This window comes from Limanda limanda, chromosome 16 (genome assembly GCF_963576545.1).
Source record: "Limanda limanda chromosome 16, fLimLim1.1, whole genome shotgun sequence".
NCBI lineage: Eukaryota > Metazoa > Chordata > Actinopteri > Pleuronectiformes > Pleuronectidae > Limanda > Limanda limanda.
In genome coordinates, this window is record NC_083651.1 from 19,472,744 (window position 1) to 19,492,629 (window position 19,886).

Here is a 19,886-nt window from a genome sequence, read left to right on the forward strand (position 1 = left end):
CCTCATGTTGATAATAATAAATTATCCAAGTTATTTGAGCTATGTGTCTGTCTAATCTTTTTACTTTGTTGCAATCATTTTACTTTAATGCTGTATTATAGGCAACATCTTTGTGTCGGGCTGAGCGCTTAAGCATGTGAAATGTATTTTAAATAGGATTTCTGCTCCCTGCTGGCACTCAAAATGCAGCCCATGGTATATCTCACTGGTCTATATAGGCCTACTGCTTATGATAGTCAGCTACCTCTATTTTTGTGACGGTGACATGACGTCATACAAAATTGCCCCACCAGAAATTTCAGGCTAAAACCCCCCATACAACAATGCTGCATTCACTGATGATGACTGGAAAGCAATTCAGAGGGCAGGGAGAAGTGACAAGCGCAATGACCCAAACAAAGTCGGGAGGTTTGGAATCGGCTTCAACTCTGTCTACCACATAACAGGTAAAAACATGTGCACTTACCACCCATGTGCCTAATAGTCAAAGTATTAGTATTAGAGAACCTAAGTTGTGGATTAACAGCAAAATATCTATCTTATTTTATTTACAGATGTGCCGAGTATATTCAGCTCAGCACACCTAGGCTTGTTGGACCCCCAAGAAAAAATATTTGGGGAAAGAAATGGAGGTTATCTGTGGTCTTTGGATGAACCAGAACACCAAGAAGCTCTGACGTTCATGCACGATCAGTTCCAACCCTTTAGAGATATAGTATCACTTGTGAGCAAACAAGAGTGGTCAAAAGTCATCAAGGAGGATCAGTACTTTGACGGCACAATTTTCAGATTCCCTTTGCGCAACGAGACATCAGAAATCTCAGATAATCTGTATGACTCTGACAAGGTGGTTGAGCTTTTCGACAGCTTCATTGCAGATGCGGACCAGAGCCTCCTGTTCCTCAAAAATGTGACTTCTGTGTCACTGATACATATCGACGAACAAGGCACTGTGACCACCAGACTTAAGGTGATATCCTCAGTGAACAAGGATGTCGTTTTGAAGTCAGAAGACGAGTCAGTCATTGAGAGTTTAACAAGGCTCAAACTGATCACCCTCCACGCAGACGCCCACAGAGAAACAAAGTGGCTTGTGACAACATGTACCATGAAGGAAGGCATTGTAGAAAATCTAGATGCACTCGCAGAAAAGTTAAGAAATTTTTGCCTCAAGTTGACTTGGCATTCCCTTGTGGAGAGCGAACAGACAGCAGCCAAGGTCGACTGAGCTGCTTCCTTCCCCTCCCAAACAATGAGTCCAACAAAACAGGACTCCCAGTTAATGTCAACGCATGCTTTGGTCTCACAGACAACAGAAGACACATCAAGTGGCAAGAGGAAGACCAGAGACATGATGAACATGCCATGTGGAATGAACTGCTGATGAAGGAGGTGCTCCCTCATGCATACCTCACGATCATTCAAGATGCTATCAAACTTGCCCAGCAGTCTGTTCTGCCTGTCTGTTCTGTGTATGATTTGTGGCCAGATATCACCAAGATACAGCACAAAGAAAAATGGTTTGCTGTTGGTCTGGATGTTCTCAGTCACTTGTTCTCACAGGATGTGGCTCTCCTTTCTCTCGCAAAAGATGAACGAAAATTCATCACTCTATCAGAAGCTGTGTTCCCCTGTAATGCTCCAACAAGCTCTGAAATACTGACCGCCATTAAAAACACTTTGGTTTCCTGTGGAGAAAATCTTGTCACATTACCGGGACCTGTTGCAAGAGCCATACGTGAGGCCTGTCAGCAGCCTGACATATGTAACGCCAGCTTTCTTGAGGGACATTCTCCGCAAACCTGGTGCGCGTAACATCCCTAAAGACGACAAACTATGTCTTTTGGAGTTCATATTGAGTGATGGAGAATACAGAGAACTTGAGGGTCTTCAGCTGCTACCACTCAATGATGGCTCTTTCAGATCTTTCACGGACAATGAGGAGGACACGGCTTTAATCGACAGCGATGAATTTCCCAGGTAAAATATGTTTATAATATATAATAATATAAATAATAAATATTATTCATATAAATAAAATAAAATGAAGACCATGAGACAAACACCTACAATCTTGATAGAGGAAGATGGAATTGCAAAAATGTGGGTTTGGGCCTCAAAATCACAATGTATTATTCTACCATTTATTATTCTAAATGGTAGTTTGAGTAGATCAAGATGGATAATAACCCTGAGATTTGCAGACCCTCACACAAAGTCGAAAGAAAATCAACCAAAACATGGCTTGAAAATCAACCTTAGCCAAACCCTGGATTTGTAGAATCATTACACCCCTTGACCATATGTAGGTAGGGTATGTCCGGTCGTATACATTGGGCTTGTCAGAGCTTTTTTGTAGAAAATAACTGCAAGCAAGTGTGGTGGTCCTGTGGCCCACACCCAAACTCAAATGCTTTGATTTTTAAAGATGTGATTTTTTCCTGTAACATAGAAAACACCAGAGATATGGCTCATGGTTTTTTTTAAGCATAGCCTGAACCAGGGTTCATACACATTTTGACCAATGGATTTCCATGACTTTTCAATAATTTTAAACCAAATTTCCATGACCGAACATTTTGTGAAATCTCTGTGTATACAGTATACCTTAAATGACACAAACCCAAACCCTGCCTATATTTTGAACGTATTACTTTAAAAGCATATGAATTATTTAAAACTCAGCATAAATGCACTAGGGATGGGCATTCGATCGCCGGGAGAATTAACGATCGATTTTCTATTAATCATTAATATTTTTATATTAAAATTCACTATTTATAGGCTATATTAAAATGCAGAGAAAATAGAAAAAAAACATCGTGTTTCCTCATTGAGGTCTTTATTACAAGATGAACACCTCTTGTGGCAGTGTAACGGGATCAGTTCAATGATTACACTTGAAAATATGCGCTTCTGTACTCTTAAACCCCAATGAGAGCAGCAGCTAGCCGCTGAGAGCTAGCTCGATCTGAAGGTTCTCGACCTCTCAGTCCGGTTGTTGTCACGCCCTCACTCCCGAAACCTTCACTGACTTTTCCAGGTTTTCCATGACCGTGGGAACCCTGCTGAACCCTAACCCCAAGCCTTGGCCCTTTATACAAGTTATAATGTACTGTATTTACAGTTTGATCCCTAATATTATAAATTGGCACTTGTTCCCCGAACCCAGTGAATCTTGCTGACTCTTTCTTGCTTCAGTATTTTATTTGATAATGCATATGGTCTTAATGCAGATCCTTGCTGCCATGCTGCAAACACCTCTTCATCCCTGATGATCTCAGTCCAGCTTGCATTACCCACCTGAATGAACTGGCCAAGAAAGGTATGGATGTGATTTTATAGAAAACAGTGATTTAAAAGTGAATTGTGTTTGTAATTTGCATGTTGTTTCACTACATCAACATATATTTATACATATATTGTTCCAAAAATCTGTGTTTCAGTTATCTACAAAGTCATCAACATTGACGCAGACCAAGTGGCTGACTACACAAGGAGGTTTTTGCCACCAGACTGGAAGCAGACCAGGACGGGGCTCGTTACCTGGAACATCGGCTGCAGTCAACATCCACCTTTAGAATGGCTCCAAGAATTCTGGAAATTTCTCAACACTCACTTCAAAGAGTTAAGTCAATTCACTGGAATACCATTAATACCTATCAGCCCCCTGTCTGTCAGTCAGGCTGTGTCACTAGCACAACTACAACAGAGCACAACCCTCATCTTCCAGAAAAGCAAAAACATTAGCTTGCCAGATGAAATAGCTCAGTTGTTGAGCAAAGCCGGTGGCACAGTGGTCAGAGGAAACGAATGGCTCCAGCACGTAGACTTAGACTCTTACGTGCTCTGCCCATCTCCGAGGAGCGTCATGAAAGTCTTGGTGAATTTAGACCCTCAGAATCTCATTGGAGAACTCATGACGGCCTCTCACACAGCACGAGAAGAGCTGAAAGATTATCTCTCTCGTCTGGATTCTCTCTCAAGGAGTGAGAATGATTTACTCTCAAAGTTGCCTCTCTTTCAAACCATGAGAGGAGTGTGTTCGGCAGCTCAATCAAAGAAGGCCGTTCTTATGACATCTGGTCTAACAGTACCAACAGAGCTCCCAATGCCTGATTCAGTTGTGCAGTGTGCTACTGAGGCTGATCGCAGATTGTTGCAGCTGCTCAAAATTAGTCTCTTGAACACAGCCGAAGCAGTCCTTCTCCTTGTTGCCTGTATTGAGACGAAATCTTGCAGCAAAGAAGACACAGACAAAATCATGACTTGGATTTTACAGAATGGTAATATCCTTTTCTCTCAGAATGAGACCTTGAGACAAAGATGCATGGACTTGAGCTTCATTGAGGTGAACGGAGAATGGAAAAAGGCCTCAAACTTTTTGGATCCAAGAATTAAATCTTTCTCAGTCATTTTTGACTCAAATCTATTCCCCCCACATCTGTACACTGACACATCACAAATGCTTGAAAGCCTAACAGATCTTGGATTGCTTAATAAAAAAGCAGATGTATCACCTCAGCACTTGTTGAATGCCGCCACACGGATTGACAAAATGCGTGTTTCCTCTCCAACTGAGGCTGAGAAAAGAGCTCAGGTTCTCTTAAAATTGTTGGATGGCAATAAACTGCTGTCAAAGTTTTCAGATAAGGAGTTTCAAAGCTTTAAAATGCTCAAATGGATCCCATGTAATCAACCTGGTTATGACAAATCTCAGAAAATTGGTTTCTTCTGCCCAAATGAAGTAAGACATTCTGATTTCAAGGACATTGTTGGAAATGTAATGCCTCTACTGGGAAATGTCACTGACAGAGTAAGCAACAGACTTGGTCTCAAATGCCGACCCCCACCAGAAAAAGTGATGGACAATTTATCGGTCCTGCTATCAAAGGTCCAGAAAATGGTTGATCCTGACAGAGATATGGATTTCAAAACGGAGCTGCATAGCATTTACAAACACATGCAAGATGACATCTCTGAATTTGCGACAATGATAAACGGGGACACACGCTGGCTGTGGAGCCACAACCAGTTTGTTTCACCAAAGGATCTGGTTCTTGACTACCCACCTAATCTAGATCTGAGCTCTTACATTGGAAAGGTGCCAGATGAATTCCTCTCATACAAGAAGTTGCTCAAGGAATCAGGCCTGAGAACGCTAATTTCAGATGAAGAAATCATTGGCATTCTGCATTCTATCCAGCAAAATATTAAAGGAAGGCAACAACCATGTGCAAGTTCCTCTGAGGTAGAAGTGTCAATAGAAATTCTTAACTGGCTTTGGAGAGAGAAGAAGGATGTTAAGGATGACATCCCAGTGCCAGTCATGTTAGAGGGTGAACAATACACGCTGAAACCAGGGTCAACAGCAGTCTTCTGTGATGTCAGCAAAAATGGGTTGAAAGATTTTAAGTGCAGCGAGGAGGAAATTCAAGTTGTACATGAGGAAATCACAAAAGCAACAGCTGAATGGTTGAACATTCAATTTCTCAGTACCTTTATCCTCAATCCAGAGTTGTTGGGAATAGAGCAGTGTGGGCAATCTGAGCCAATAACAACAAGGATTAAAAACTTTCTTAAAGAATACGATGAAGAAAGTGATGTATTCAAAGAGCTAATCCAGAATGCAGAAGATGCTGGAGCAGAGGTCTGCAAATTCCTGGTGGACTTCCGAGTGCACAAAGATCCCCCTGAAAGTCTCATTGACCCTGACATGGCTCTTTGTCAAGGACCCTGTCTTGGGGCATTTAATAATGAGCAGTTCACAGCTGAGGACTGGAAAAATATTGTCCGAGTTGGCGCTGCTTCAAAAGAAACCCAAGTGGAAAAAATTGGAAAGTTTGGACTTGGATTCAATACTGTGTATCATGTGACAGATGTTCCCTCCATCCTGAGTGGCAACAGTCTTCTCATTCTTGATCCAAATGTAACTCATCTCAAAAAGCACATCAAGCACAAAACAAATCCTGGAATCAAGCTTGATCTCTCTAATCAGCAACTTTTCCGTTGGTTTCCTGGTCAGTTTGGACCATATGAACACATTTTTGATTGCAATATCAGCAGACAAAGTCCTCCTGAACCCTATTCAGGCACTCTGATCAAACTACCTTTTCGAACTGAAGAAGAAGCTCTCCAGTCAGAAATAAGCACAACGGTGTATCACAAACACAATATCCTCACTTTTCAACAGCACTTAACTAAGAATTCACAAACTCACCTGCTTTTCCTGAAGAAAGTCGATGCATTAACTCTGCAAACGATCTCCAGCAATGCATCCACTCCACCAAGAGATGATGAAATAGAAGCCGTTCTAACCGTCTCCAAAACCGTTGTGAGTGCAGTGAGGATTCCTGATGAATCCTTTGTGTCGAAGCAAGATCTGGCAGAAAAATCACTGTTGAAGCTTGATGGAAAATGTAAAGAGGTCATTGACTCCGCCACAGTCAGTGTTGTCCAAATCACCAGTCAGCAGTCTGGAGTGACTGAAGTCCAGTCCTGGCTCCTGTACAACTGCTTTGGAACAGATAAGTCTTTAAAAATGGCCCTTGAAAAAAACAAAGAAGCCAAGTTCTCTTTGCCCATAGGGGGGGTTGCTGTGCCTTTGAATAATAATCCAAAATCCGGGAAACTGGCCTCATCACAAACAGATCTTGTTGGACAGGCATTTTGCTTCCTTCCTCTTTCCATTCACACAGGTCTTCCAGTTAATGTAAATGGAACATTTGCCGTAACAAGCAACCGTAAAGGTCTGTGGGAGAGTGGGGTGAAAAATGACTGGAACAAAGCCCTTCCCAGGATCCTGTAGTGAAGGCATATGTCATGACACTTTTGACACTGAAAACGTCTGAAATCAACCAACTGGAAGATTACTGTTATCACACCTTCTGGCCTGATAGAGAGAAAGTGAGTGAAACTTTCAAGCCTTTGGTGGATGCGTTTTACTCCACCATTGCCCAGAACAACGAAGGTCCAGAGCTCTTTAGTGATGGAGAACATTGGTGCTCAATGGACACTGCCATATTTCTACATGAGAGCATCGAAGAGGATGAGGAGGTCAGTGAACTTGTCACACAGCTGTGCAAAAAATATCTAAAACCATCCAACATTGTTGTTCCTCTTCCACTGTGGCTGAAAAATAGCTTCAAACTGACAGGCCTGGAAAAGGTTGTACAGAACAGAACATGGAACTGGGAAATGTTTTACCAAGAAGTATTGTTTAACAACCTTGATACCATTGACCCTGTGAGCAGAGATAGGCTTTTATTGCATGCTATCGATCTTCAAGTCCCAGGGATTGACAATCGACTCATCAGTGAACCATGCATTCCCACAACAGATGGACAGCTGCAGTATATCTACAAACTTGTGGATCCATCAGGGAAAGTTGCCTGTCTTTTTGAAGCAGAAGAGGGGCGCCTGCTTGGTGGGACAAAACATGACTTTTGCTCCCCCAAAAGGATCAAGCGCCTGTTGGAACTTGGTATGACAAGTGACTCTCTCCCACTGGAAGAAATCACAGAAAAAGCAGGCTCAATCCCCCAAACCTGGAGCACTGACAGAAAGAAAGCATATGAGAGGTTGAGATGCCTTCTTACACTTATGAAACATCACATGTATGAGGAAGACTCCCCCCAATGGGTAACACTGAGGAAGACGGTATTTCTTCCAGCCTTCTCCACTGGTGACATTATGATGAACGGAAATGCAACACTCAGAAGGCCCACTGATGTGTTTAGTGACAAATGCAGACTTCTTGTTAACATGACACAACCTGTGCTGGATCATATCAATCTGAAAATACACAACACTGATCCAATCCTACAAATCTTAGGAGTTCACGACAGTCCAAGTCCTGAGATAGTGCTTCAGCAGCTGGAAGAAATGTCGAAGCAGTCTCAATCCAATTACAAACCTTTGCTTCACGAAATAGCACATGAGTGCTATAAGTTTCTAAACCAGGGGCTCAGTGAGTCTGAGAACTCCACTGTTATCTCACAGAGGGCAAATTCATTCCCTTTCATACTTGTAGGCAGTACATTTATAAATGTGAACTGTGTAGCTGAAAACGAGCAGTTTGAAGCAAAACCGTACCTGCATGTACTTCCACCTGGCTTCAAAAGTTTCACAAAACTCTGGAAATGTGTAGGTGTTGAGGAAAAATACACAATCAGTCAGTTTGAAACTGTGCTCAAGAACTTGCACTGTCAACATGGAAACAAGCCCCTGCCAAAGAGTGATCTGTCAATGTGCCTCACAATTCTAAACAAAGGGATATTTGAGGCAAATGAGAAAGCAACAGTTGAATGCCTGATACCCAATGAACATGGAGTTTTGCAACCTGCAAATGAGCTGTTTTACGATGACAGCCCATGGATGCCAGTGGCTACTGGTGTCACATTAAGCCACAAGAATATCGCACGAGCTATGGCTCAGCACTTTGGAATAACAACAACTAGGCACCATACTCTGAAAAGCTACGAAGCTGACATTTCACCATTTGCATTTCAGTTTGAGCAGCAGGAGGATCTGACAGTTCGAATCAAAAACATCATTTCAGCTTATCCGTCAAAAAAGGATATCCTTAAAGAGCGAATCCAAAATGCTAATGATGCAGAGGCAACAGAAATCCACTTTGTGTGGGACAAACGACAGCATGGCAAAGAAAAAACTTTTGGGAAGAAATGGAACCATCTGCGAGGTCCAGCACTGTGTGTATTCAACAATAAAGTGTTTTCTGATGCTGACCTGGCTGGAATTCAACACCTGGGAGAAGGAGGGAAGCACAACACTCCAGGAAAGACAGGAAAATATGGTGTTGGATTCAACTCTGTTTATCATTTGACTGACTGCCCCTCAATCCTCACTGGAGATGAATTACTGCTCATTTCTGATCCCAATCAAAAATACATTGAAGGTTCTTCAGACAAACCACTTCTTGGCATTGGCTATAAACTAGCTGACGAATTTAAGAACATGTACATGGACGTCTACAAATCCTTTCTTCCAGACGACTTCCCTCTCAAAGACGGCACCATGTTCAGATTACCTCTGAGGACTGGTACCATGGCAAACAGCTCCAACATATCAAAGCAGGGAGTCACTGACAATGACATGAGAAAACTGTGCTCTGCTCTCTCTGAAGATCCTGAAGGATTAATTCTGTTTCTGAAAAACATCTGCAAAATCAAAGTATATGAAATCAATTCTTCAGGAAAACTCACAACACTCTGTGTGGTTGAAAAACATCTACACCAGAAAAGCAGAGAAGAAAAGGATGCTTTTGTAAAACTTCAACAAGAAGCACTTCAATCTGACGAAGTAGCATCACCGCACAACACGATTTATGAAACAACAATTTCAACCTCAGATGAAAGACTGAGTAAGTGGATCGTTGCAGAGCAGTTTGGCTCATTCAAAAACAGAGATGGAAGGGAAACGATATCAGAGAAACTTCCCCAAGCAGCAATAGCAGCACGTGTGAGCTTAAAGGATGAGAGTAAGGCTCGTGGTGGTTTGGATTTTAAAGGCAAAGCATTTTGTTCACTTCCTTTGCCTGGGACCACAGGACTTCCAGTGCACATCAACGCAAACTTTGAGGTAGACTCTTCCAGGAGAAGCCTTTGGAAAGAAGATGGGCAAAGTCAGAAAAGTGAGTGGAATGAACTATTGAAACAGAGTGTCATTGCTCCACTGTACGCAGATCTCCTTCATTACATCAGCCAAAACATTGCAAAGACAAAGTTGTCATTTAGATCTATGTGTTTATGCTTCGATAGTTCGTATTTGTTTTTTTGGCCAACTGTGTGTAAAGATGTTGATCAGAATTGGCATGAAATGATACACGAGGTGTACAGATCAATCAATGGAAAAGGCCTTACTGTGATTCCTGTGATGAGAAGATCAACACATGTACTTGCAGGCCACACATCAATTGAATATTCTTTTGACTGGTGTGACATCAGAGAAACTGAGGCAACAAAGGCACTTTACCTGACACATTCAGGCGATGAGGAGATGAGTCTCATTTTGGAAGATCTAGGAATGAAATTGGTTCCCTCTACTCCTAAAATGCAAGAAGTTTGGAAAAGCTTCAAATCTGCCGGTATTAAACTGAAAGACGTGAATCCTTCAACTGTACGGACTTTCCTGAAGGAAAAACCTCTCCATGACCCAAAGCAAACAGATGAAGCATTACCACTGCCCATAACTTCCACTCTGATCAGTGATGATAAAGATGTTCAGAGCTCCTGGGATTCTGCTTAAGAGATCTCTCGTCGCTACTGGTGACCAAGGACAACGCTAGTTTACTCAATGGGCTTCCACTTCTCCTCACAAGAGATAAAGTTTTGAGAGTGTTCAACTCTAAATCCCCTAAACTGATATCACCATATGACTTTTTGTTCTTTAACTACATGGACAAATTTGCAGATTATCCGACCAACCGAGATCACACGACTGTTCTGCAAAGCTTTAACCTCGTCAAAAGTCTGACAGTTCCCCTTGCAGCAAAATATCTGAAGCCATTAATTCAGCATCATCTTCATAGCTGTGCTGTTGATTCAGACAGTGGTCTCCATGTCCCAAACAAGACAATGTTGGAGTGGTTGATTTCACTCTGGAAATTTTTAGCAAGTCAAATTAAACCTGCAACAGCCAGTGGTGACGAACCAGCTCTGACATTCAGCGATGTGAGGCAGCTTTTCAGTGACTGCTACATTCTACCGGTTGTGTTTCCAAGGTTAAACAACAAGTGCTTCTTAAAACCAATGAAAGATATACCGAGTGTAATTCTGTGTCCCTCAAACAGATCAGACATCCTCTTTAAACTTGGTTTCATGCAGCTCAACAATAAATTCTTCTCCGAGACGCATGTAGATCGACAGATACGTTCACTTCTATGCTCTGAGCTTATGGATGTGAACAATGCAAGCTGTGTGCTGGACCAGGTTTTTAACATTGACCACTCAGAGTTTTCCCAGCTCTCCTCTGATGAGAAAAGTCAGCTTCAGAGCTTCCTGCACTCTGGAGTGGCCAAGGCCAAAGACACTAAAGACTTTCAGCGGAAGCTCAGGTCCCTGCCATTATTTGAAACAATATTTGGTGAAAGAGTGAGGATTGATGGACACAAGGAGGTATTTATCCTCGACAGCGAACAATTGGGGAAGTTTCCGGATTTGTTCCTCCTGCACAACAGCAACACCATTTTTCTGAAAAACTGCTATCTGTCACAATCACTTAACATCAAAATCCTGACTGATATGGAGTTTTTAATAAAGTTCATTCTTCCTGTTGTGCACACACTCAAAGAGAAGCTGGCACTTCAGTGCTTCAAGCTCGTATTGTCACTGCAAGATGATGACAACTACCGTAAATACAAGGACCAAATCATCTCTTTGATGAAGACTGTCAATTTGATTCGCAATTCCCAAGGCAGTTTGAAGACAGCATCATATTTCTTTGATGATAGCATCGAGCTATACAAGAAAATGTGGCCCCAGGAGAGATTTGTGCCTGAGAGATTTTGGTCTGAGGTTGATGAAAGAAATCCACCAAAAAAAAGAGAAGCAAAAGAGCTGCTAATAGAACTTGGAATGAAGCATGTGCTGTCAAACGATGAAATAATACATTTTGCATACCAGTTGGAATCAGAAGCAAAAGAGAACTTTCAGCTTCAAGAGTTGAAAGACAAATCATCATTACTCTTTATGGAAGCCTTAACTAAAGTGAGTGAGAAAGATAACAATGAAAAGTTGCTGGAGAGCATAGCCGACATCAAGTTCATTTTCCCTGTGACAATTCAAAAAGAACTGTGCGACTATCACCAACCATTCGTCCCTGAGGGAAGTGCTGTTAAAATCAGAGGCTCTTTGATGGAAATCGATCCCAAGCATGAAGAATTGATTTGGTCTTCAATGCCAATCATACATTTACCAGTATATCAGTCGCGGGAGCTGCACTGGATGATGAAAAATTCAGGTGCCCATGGTCAACCACCTCCACAGTGTGTAACCAGCAACATGAGCAACATCTGTCACTTTCCCTGTCAAACTGACAAGTTGATTAAAACCCGTGCTATTGTCTTTCGAAGTTCCTACGCCTTTCTGCAAGCAAACAGATTTGACAGTCGGTCACTGGCCGGTCTTCCCATTGTATTGGTTGAAAAAGACAGAGAACTTGTGAAGACTGAAGACACGTCTCTTTCCTTCACCTTTCACAAAGAATTCAGACCATATTTGTACAAAATTCCTGTTTTTGATTTAATTTTCAAAGACTTCTTCAAGAAAATAGGTTTTAAGGAAAAACCTACTGCTGTGGAGTTTAGTAACGTTCTGGCAGCACTTTATGCCGACACCTGTGATAAACCACATCTAAACCCAAACCAACTAATCACTGTAAAACGTGCTGTTGAGATGTTGTTTGGGTTAATAAAAGGCCAAGGAGACAAGTCCCTCGTTAAAGATGTGAAGTCTTTGTATCTTCCTGCAGTAGATGGTAAATTATACCCCTCATGCAAACTGTACTACAATGACACAACATTTGAGACCGAACGGTTAGAAGAAGCATTGGAGGGTGAGGTCATGTTGCTTGGGAAACTCAGCGAATGCCATTTGGGGAAAGACACCTATGAGCATCATCAGCTGGTGAAGTTGCTGCCTCCAAACCTTCAGCCAAAAAATGCTGTCTCAGGTCACTGAGGAGAAAGTAGTGGAATCACAGCTTGAGCTTTGTGAGCTTGAGACTGACTGTGATTTCAGTGGATGGTTTGAACAACATCTGTCCTCGCATGCATTCAGACATGGACTCATTTGTCTCATCAGAGCAGGGTCTCAAGGGGGAATAAAACACAAAGATGCCGCTGACATGTGTGAGAAGATTTTTATTCAGATCGTCTGCTGCAAAAACCTGGAAACAAAGCTTTGGCTGAATGAACAGCCGCTAGAAAAAACCGCCGCTGAAAGTGATGTTTTTGTCACACGAGGGCAATAAGGCTGCATATTTTACCTAAAACACAATGATGACACGGCTATGAAGGTTATAACTGAAGTCAATATGACACTGACAAAGGAGATTATTGCTCTTTTATGCACCAGAATTGAACCAGTTCACCTCCCAGTCCTTGGGCAACTTCTTATGTGTGACAGTTTACAAGAAGTTCAGAAAATTCTGGCCAAGAATAAGATCCAAGACAGCACTGAAATTAAAAGTTTGCTTCTCACACCACCAGCCCCTGGGACAGAAGTACCAAAGGAATGGCATGATTCCTTAGACATGAACATCCTCAATAACTTTGAGGAGGGGGAATATGTTGGCTTCAGCACTGACAACAAGTATATTTATGCAGTTATTGTTGAAGAACTGCCTGGAAACTCTGGGCAGCTTTCACGAAGATACAAAGTAGACATTGGAGAAGAGGAGCCAATTGAAGTCAGTTGTCTCGACATATACCAGATTAAACAGGAAAAGAAAGCAAAACCTGGGAGGACTTGCCAATCCGGTTCTTGCATGGAGCTGGAGCCACTGGCGGGAGCTGTGCCGCCTCATTCCCAGTCATCATCTACAAGATCCTTACCAGCCTCTGTTAACAAAGCTAAAAGGGAAATTGATCAGTGCTTGGCAGAGATATGGACTCTTCCTGCGGAGGAGAGGCACAAAGCCATCAGGCGACTGTACCTCAGATCGCATCCTGACAAAAATCCTGACCACCCGTTTCTTGCCAATGAGGCATTCAAATACTTGATGAGTCGAGTTGAAGAGCCCAGCAGAGGCAAAGGCAAAACCGGAGGCTCCTCCTCTTCAAGGGGTCACCAGGATTTCAGAGACTCCTACCAGCAATGGGATAAAGAAGCACGGTATCACCGAAGTAATCGAGAGGGATTCTCTGGTGGCGGTTTTTGGACCAATAATGGAAATGTCCCACAGCCGAACAAAGAGGAGGCTCAGCGCTGGTGCAGACAGGCTCGCTGTGATCTCAATGCAGCCAACAAGGACACAGGTGGGGGCAGCACAGAATGGTGTCTGTTCAAAGTCCATCAAGCAGTGGAAAAGTCTCTTACAGCCGCAGAGTATAAAAAGCATGGCCGTCCTCTCGCTGGCAGTTCCATCTCAGCCCTTGCCACACGAGTTTCCTGCTACAACCGCCAACTGACAAATCTGCCTCAAATAGTGCAAAATTTGCAGATACTGGGAGTGGACGCCAAAAAGACTCAGTATCCCAACTGCCATCGGTATCCACACATTCCAAACGAACAGTTCAAATCTGAGAACGAAATGCAAGCACTGGAGAAAGCGTCTGAGCTCCTCAGTGCAGTTGAGGCGTATGTGAATTAGCAATTCGAGAGTCATGTAATGCTGAGAACGCAAATTTAAGTCTTTATGTTATAAAAACTGTTAGCATGGGGTGGTATTTAGACATTAATATAACTTTTTTTTTAAAGTCTCTCTTTTTGGACTAATTTCACCATTTGATTTGTTTCTGAAATGTAAAAAAACTGGGATTTTGTGCCTGGTTGTAAACGTCTGATGTCTCACCGAGGATCAGTACATTCATTATCATTTATAACTTCTCATTAGGGATCAGTACTCTCACCAAACACATTATGTCATGAAAATGCAGATATCAAATAATTGTTGTTGTGATGTCAACATGTATGAATACTTGCTAAGGACCAGTATAATCACTCTACTACTTTGTAAGACCAATATACAGTTATCATTGTGTGACTGTTATGAAAGTGTTCCACATTTATGGCGTCTTTCTGTGGGCCTGTTCATCCACTGTACTTTGTTCTATTAATGTTTTTAAGTACTCACTGAGCGTAAATATACATTGATCGATTTATTTCATGAAAATACATGTTCCTTTTCAGTTTTGTTAACTTTAATAGCTACTTGCGGAAAACCTAAGTAATCACTGTGCCACTTTGTTCAGAAAATGCATGTGCAAAAGTTTTCCACGTATAATTTTGAAATAAACTGTCATAGTTGAATCACCTTTTTCCTGTTAAAAAAAAATTAATAAAAAATTCAAGTTAAATAAAGGATGAAAAATTTACTCCTGTTTCATGTTTGTTTTGAAGTCTTCTCACAGGTAATGTAGTGTAAGAAGGTTTTGACAAATTATTGTGTTTGTAATATGGCTAAATCCTACACAGCATGTGTGTATATGTACAGCACCACGTACAGTTAAGCTTGTGCTCTGTGTGAATGGGGTGTGCCAAGCATTCTTAATTATTACTATTATTATTATTATTATTATTAGAATATAGAACAAACCTAAGTCATTGCTTTTTTTCTTTTAGAACAAAATACTGTTAGTATTGTTGCATCACAACAAGAGGGTCCTCGGTTTGAATCCCTGACTGGACGGGGTCTTTCTGAGAGTAGTTTGCATGTTCTCCCCGTGTCTGTTTGGGTTTCCTCTGGCTTCCTCCTGCAGTCTAAACACATGCAGACTTGGGTCAGGTTCACTGGAGACTCTATCGTGTCTGTGGGTGTGGATATGAGTGTGAATGGTTGTTTGTCTCTGTATGTTGGGCCTGTGACGCATTATTCAAGGTTCAGTGTGTAACATATAGTGGAAAAATAATAGTTGAAATTGACTAAGTGTAGTTGAAACCTATTTGAAAGTTGAAGAGTAACTTTTTGTATAGCTGTTGTTGGGAAACACGTTTTTGTGCAAACCACAGGCCTCCTTTTCGGCCTGTATGTGTAATCAAAGCCTTAAAGCACATGTTTCTTTGTCTTGAGAAAGCCTCCCGAACTCAGTCTCCTAGAATGCTGCATGTTCCTTTCTTCTGGACAATTTCACACAGAGGTGCGAAGTGCCACCAGGATCACCTCCTATTGGTCATTCTGGCCCCATGACCTGGAGGCCACTGGGCCTATTTAAGACCACGGTCTCCCCCAATTCTCTCTCTTTCTCCAATCCCTCGGAGGGCGGAAAGCTGCTCCAGCTTTCTTCTCCTCAACTCTTCAAGGACAGCAGGCTGTCCAGCCTCTCCTCTCCTGCATCGCCTAGCGGGGGCCTGGCTGCTCCTGCCTGGCATCTTCTCTTCGCATCCAAATCTACAAGAGTAGCGCAAAAAGTCGAGCTTTCAGCTCACCTTCTCAAGGAAATCTCCCCGCCCTTCAAGCTCTACCAACTCCTAGCAGCGACTCGGTGTCCTGCAGGTAAAGGACTTCAAACCAGCAACGGAGCCCCACAGCTCAACAGAACCGATTTTACCTAAAACACAATGATGACACGGCTATGAAGGTTATAACTGAAGTCAATATGACACTGACAAAGGAGATTATTGCTGTTTTATGCACCAGAATTGAACCAGTTCACCTCCCAGTCCTTGGACAACTTCTTATGTGTGACAGTTTACAAGAAGTTCAGAAAATTCTGGCCAAGAATAAGATCCAAGACAGCACTGAAATTAAAAGTTTGCTTCTCACACCACCAGCCCCTGGGACAGAAGTACCAAAGGAATGGCATGATTCCTTAGACATGAACATCCTCAATAACTTTGAGGAGGGGGAATATGTTGGCTTCAGCACTGACAACAAGTATATTTATGCAGTTATTGTTGAAGAACTGCCTGGAAACTCTGGGCAGCTTTCACGAAGATACAAAGTAGACATTGGAGAAGAGGAGCCAATTGAAGTCAGTTGTCTCGACATATACCAGATTAAACGGGAAAAGAAAGCAAAACCTGGGAGGACTTGCCAATCCGGTTCTTGCATGGAGCTGGAGCCACTGGCGGGAGCTGTGCCGCCTCATTCCCAGTCATCATCTACAAGATCCTTACCAGCCTCTGTTAACAAAGCTAAAAGGGAAATTGATCAGTGCTTGGCAGAGATATGGACTCTTCCTGCGGAGGAGAGGCACAAAGCCATCAGGCGACTGTACCTCAGATCGCATCCTGACAAAAATCCTGACCACCCGTTTCTTGCCAATGAGGCATTCAAATACTTGATGAGTCGAGTTGAAGAGCCCAGCAGAGGCAAAGGCAAAACCGGAGGCTCCTCCTCTTCAAGGGGTCACCAGGGTTTCAGAGACTCCTACCAGCAATGGGATAAAGAAGCACGGTATCACCGAAGTAATCGAGAGGGATTCTCTGGTGGCGGTTTTTGGACCAATAATGGAAATGTCCCACAGCCGAACAAAGAGGAGGCTCAGCGCTGGTGCAGACAGGCTCGCTGTGATCTCAATGCAGCCAACAAGGACACAGGTGGGGGCAGCACAGAATGGTGTCTGTTCAAAGTCCATCAAGCAGTGGAAAAGTCTCTTACAGCCGCAGAGTATAAAAAGCATGGCCGTCCTCTCGCTGGCAGTTCCATCTCAGCCCTTGCCACACGAGTTTCCTGCTACAACCGCCAACTGACAAATCTGCCTCAAATAGTGCAAAATTTGCAGATACTGGGAGTGGACGCCAAAAAGACTCAGTATCCCAACTGCCATCGGTATCCACACATTCCAAACGTCCTAAAAGTTAAAGTTAAAGTTAATGTGAGTTAAGGCCGATTTATACTCGGCTTTTTACGCACACGCACGCATGCACGCGAGAGACACAACACGCCCCTCGAGTACTTGCGGGGCCCCTCCTGCGGCTTGCGTGCGTCAGCCAATTTTTCTAACTATACGACAAAGCAACGCGTGCCTCACGCAGCCCGCAAGGCTTGTGATTGGTCTGCTTACTACATCCCGTCCGGAGTCGCATTTCCGGTTTCATGCCCGGAAACTGCGGAAACCATGGAAGATTTAGAAGAACGAATGTGGACCAAAATAGAAGAGCACTTGGCAGAAAAGATCCGAAACTATGACCACTAGTATAACCCGTCACTGACCGGCGGATTTGTCCGCCAGAAAAAGGCTCTGAGGAGCCGCCGTGGCGATGTGAATCTTCGTGTGCCACACACGAAGAAGAGCCGACTTCAACAAAAAACATTACTCCGGCTAGTGGTCTGGCGGTGAATTGCGTTGCAACACGCGCAACCATGGGGGAACTATAAACCAAAACGAGTCCGTAGAAGCTGCGTGCGTGCGTAAAAACCGACTATAAATCAGCATTATGCTCTCCAGAGACTCCTCCATTAGCCGATTAGCATTTTCACAGACACGCATATCTCTACACCTACTTAACTACATCCCCACTCCAGAAGGAGGGGGGGGGGGGGCTGCTATCTTAGGGGGTCAACCACCATTTTGAAAGCATGCTGAAGAAGGTGTGAACTTTTGGTCAACAACCATTTTGAAAGCACCCTAATTTACATACACACACTCACACACACATCTTTGTTTAGTTCGTACTCTGTTAGTAATTTGTGTTTTATACTTTATTATATTCACAATAAATGTCTTCTTTCACAAATGTTCCTCCATTAATGTTGCATAAGTGAAATTTGCCAACCTCTACACTGTCAAGAACCTTCACTGTTCATAATATAATCTTTAATAATAAATATTGATACTTCTAATTGAACTAGATCTAAATGAGACTGATCTTAATCAATAAATTGGCTATCTTTTCCCTTCTGTGAAGGGTGGTTCCCCGTTATTTAGTTATGATTTAATATTAATATTTTAAATATTAATGTTTTATATTTTATTTTGATAACCCAAATGTATTGAATGCCTAAAGGCCCACAATCTTATGGTATCACTCCTAACCATTATTGCAAAACACTGTCTAAGACTCCATGACCTGAAACCTGTTGGCCTTTCCATTACGTATTGACTGTCCAAAGAACCCAATGGAAATGTATGCAAAATCGTTTATTCCTGTGCTTTAGTTCCTTAAACTACGCCTACAGAACCAGTCTGAACTGGCTCAGGCAAACAGCCTTGTCCTCCTATATAAGGTCCTTGTATTTGACTGTTCTCCATCTTCACTCTGAGAACCTTGTGACTCCCTGTGTTGATCCTTTCTGCAGAAAGCCCCTTATTGAAAACACGTGGATAACTTTGGTGTTTCCAGCCAAACATTTCAGTGATTTCTATTGGAAGAAATGTTATATAAAATAATTTTCCACTAGTGTTTGTAGTTCTGATGAACTATATTTAAATCAGGAGTGGGTCATCTCTACGGAGGCCGCCAGGCTTTTTACAGTAGCCCAGACTGGACCAACTTAACAGCTTTTGAGTTTTTATGTCAACTGAAGACTTCAACAGGTTCTCTCTCTTGGTTTGAAGGGGAGGGTGAGGTGAGGGGCATTCAGCTGCAACATCACCACTAGACGCCATTAACTTCTGCACATTGAACCTATAAGCACTGCTGATAATCAAACTTAATATTAAATTACTGTCACCTGCAGGCCAATCTTAAACAAGAAACGTCAGTGAACCCAATGTTAAAATTGCCAAAGCATAAGAAGATGTTTATGAAGTCTGCTAACACTGTCCAATTTCACTCTGCCCACCTTCAACCAGGGTGGTGGTGGTCCAATCTGCCACAGGACTGAACCAAAATAAACTAAAATATAGTTATTGGACAGGATACCTGGAGGCTCAGTGATGACACACATTTCAAGTTAAAAGCACTTTTTTATTCATTAGGAAATCATGTTATGAAAATAATGACAACTAACTATATATCAGACAACTGTATCTTTCCATATGTTAACAACAGAACTCTGCGAGGGAGGGAGTGACATCTCACGGTCCACAGAGCAGAACTCTCTTCTCCTTGTGCTCGATGTGTGCTCTGTCCCGTCCTGGAAGTTCCCACTGTTCTTTCACATTTAAAAAAAAAAGAGTCTCTTTCCCATTGTCCACACACGAGGATCCATTTCAAATTTCAAGTTCACGTCCTATCAGATTCAGTATTTTTGCGTCCCTGTCGTCTCCATCTATTAATAATTTACACAAAACCTGTACATACTTACAGCAGGCTGGGGCC

At 42.5% G+C, this 19,886-nt stretch overlaps 2 protein-coding genes across 2 annotated transcripts; both read left to right on the forward strand.

Moving 5' to 3' along the window:
* Positions 1–1,750: 1,750 nt before the first annotated feature.
* On the forward strand, positions 1,751–6,869 carry LOC133021501 (sacsin-like). Its single transcript, XM_061088366.1, has 3 exons — positions 1,751–1,980; positions 3,237–3,325; positions 3,447–6,869. Exon 3 carries the CDS (start codon positions 3,872–3,874, stop codon positions 6,806–6,808), a length of 2,937 nt encoding a protein of 978 aa, XP_060944349.1. The 5' UTR covers positions 1,751–1,980; positions 3,237–3,325; positions 3,447–3,871; the 3' UTR covers positions 6,809–6,869.
* A 6,018-nt stretch (positions 6,870–12,887) lies between these two features.
* On the forward strand, positions 12,888–15,036 carry LOC133021502 (sacsin-like). The gene has a single exon (XM_061088367.1). The coding sequence runs from the start codon at positions 13,030–13,032 to the stop codon at positions 14,329–14,331; it is 1,302 nt and encodes a 433-aa protein (XP_060944350.1). The 5' UTR covers positions 12,888–13,029; the 3' UTR covers positions 14,332–15,036.
* Positions 15,037–19,886: the final 4,850 nt, after the last annotated feature.

Bases quoted from the DNA above. Each gene is read 5' to 3' on its own strand.
- LOC133021501 (XM_061088366.1), top strand. From the start codon at position 3,872: ATGAAAGTCTTGGTGAATTTAGACCCTCAGAATCTCATTGGAGAACTC.
- LOC133021502 (XM_061088367.1), top strand. From the start codon at position 13,030: ATGAAGGTTATAACTGAAGTCAATATGACACTGACAAAGGAGATTATT.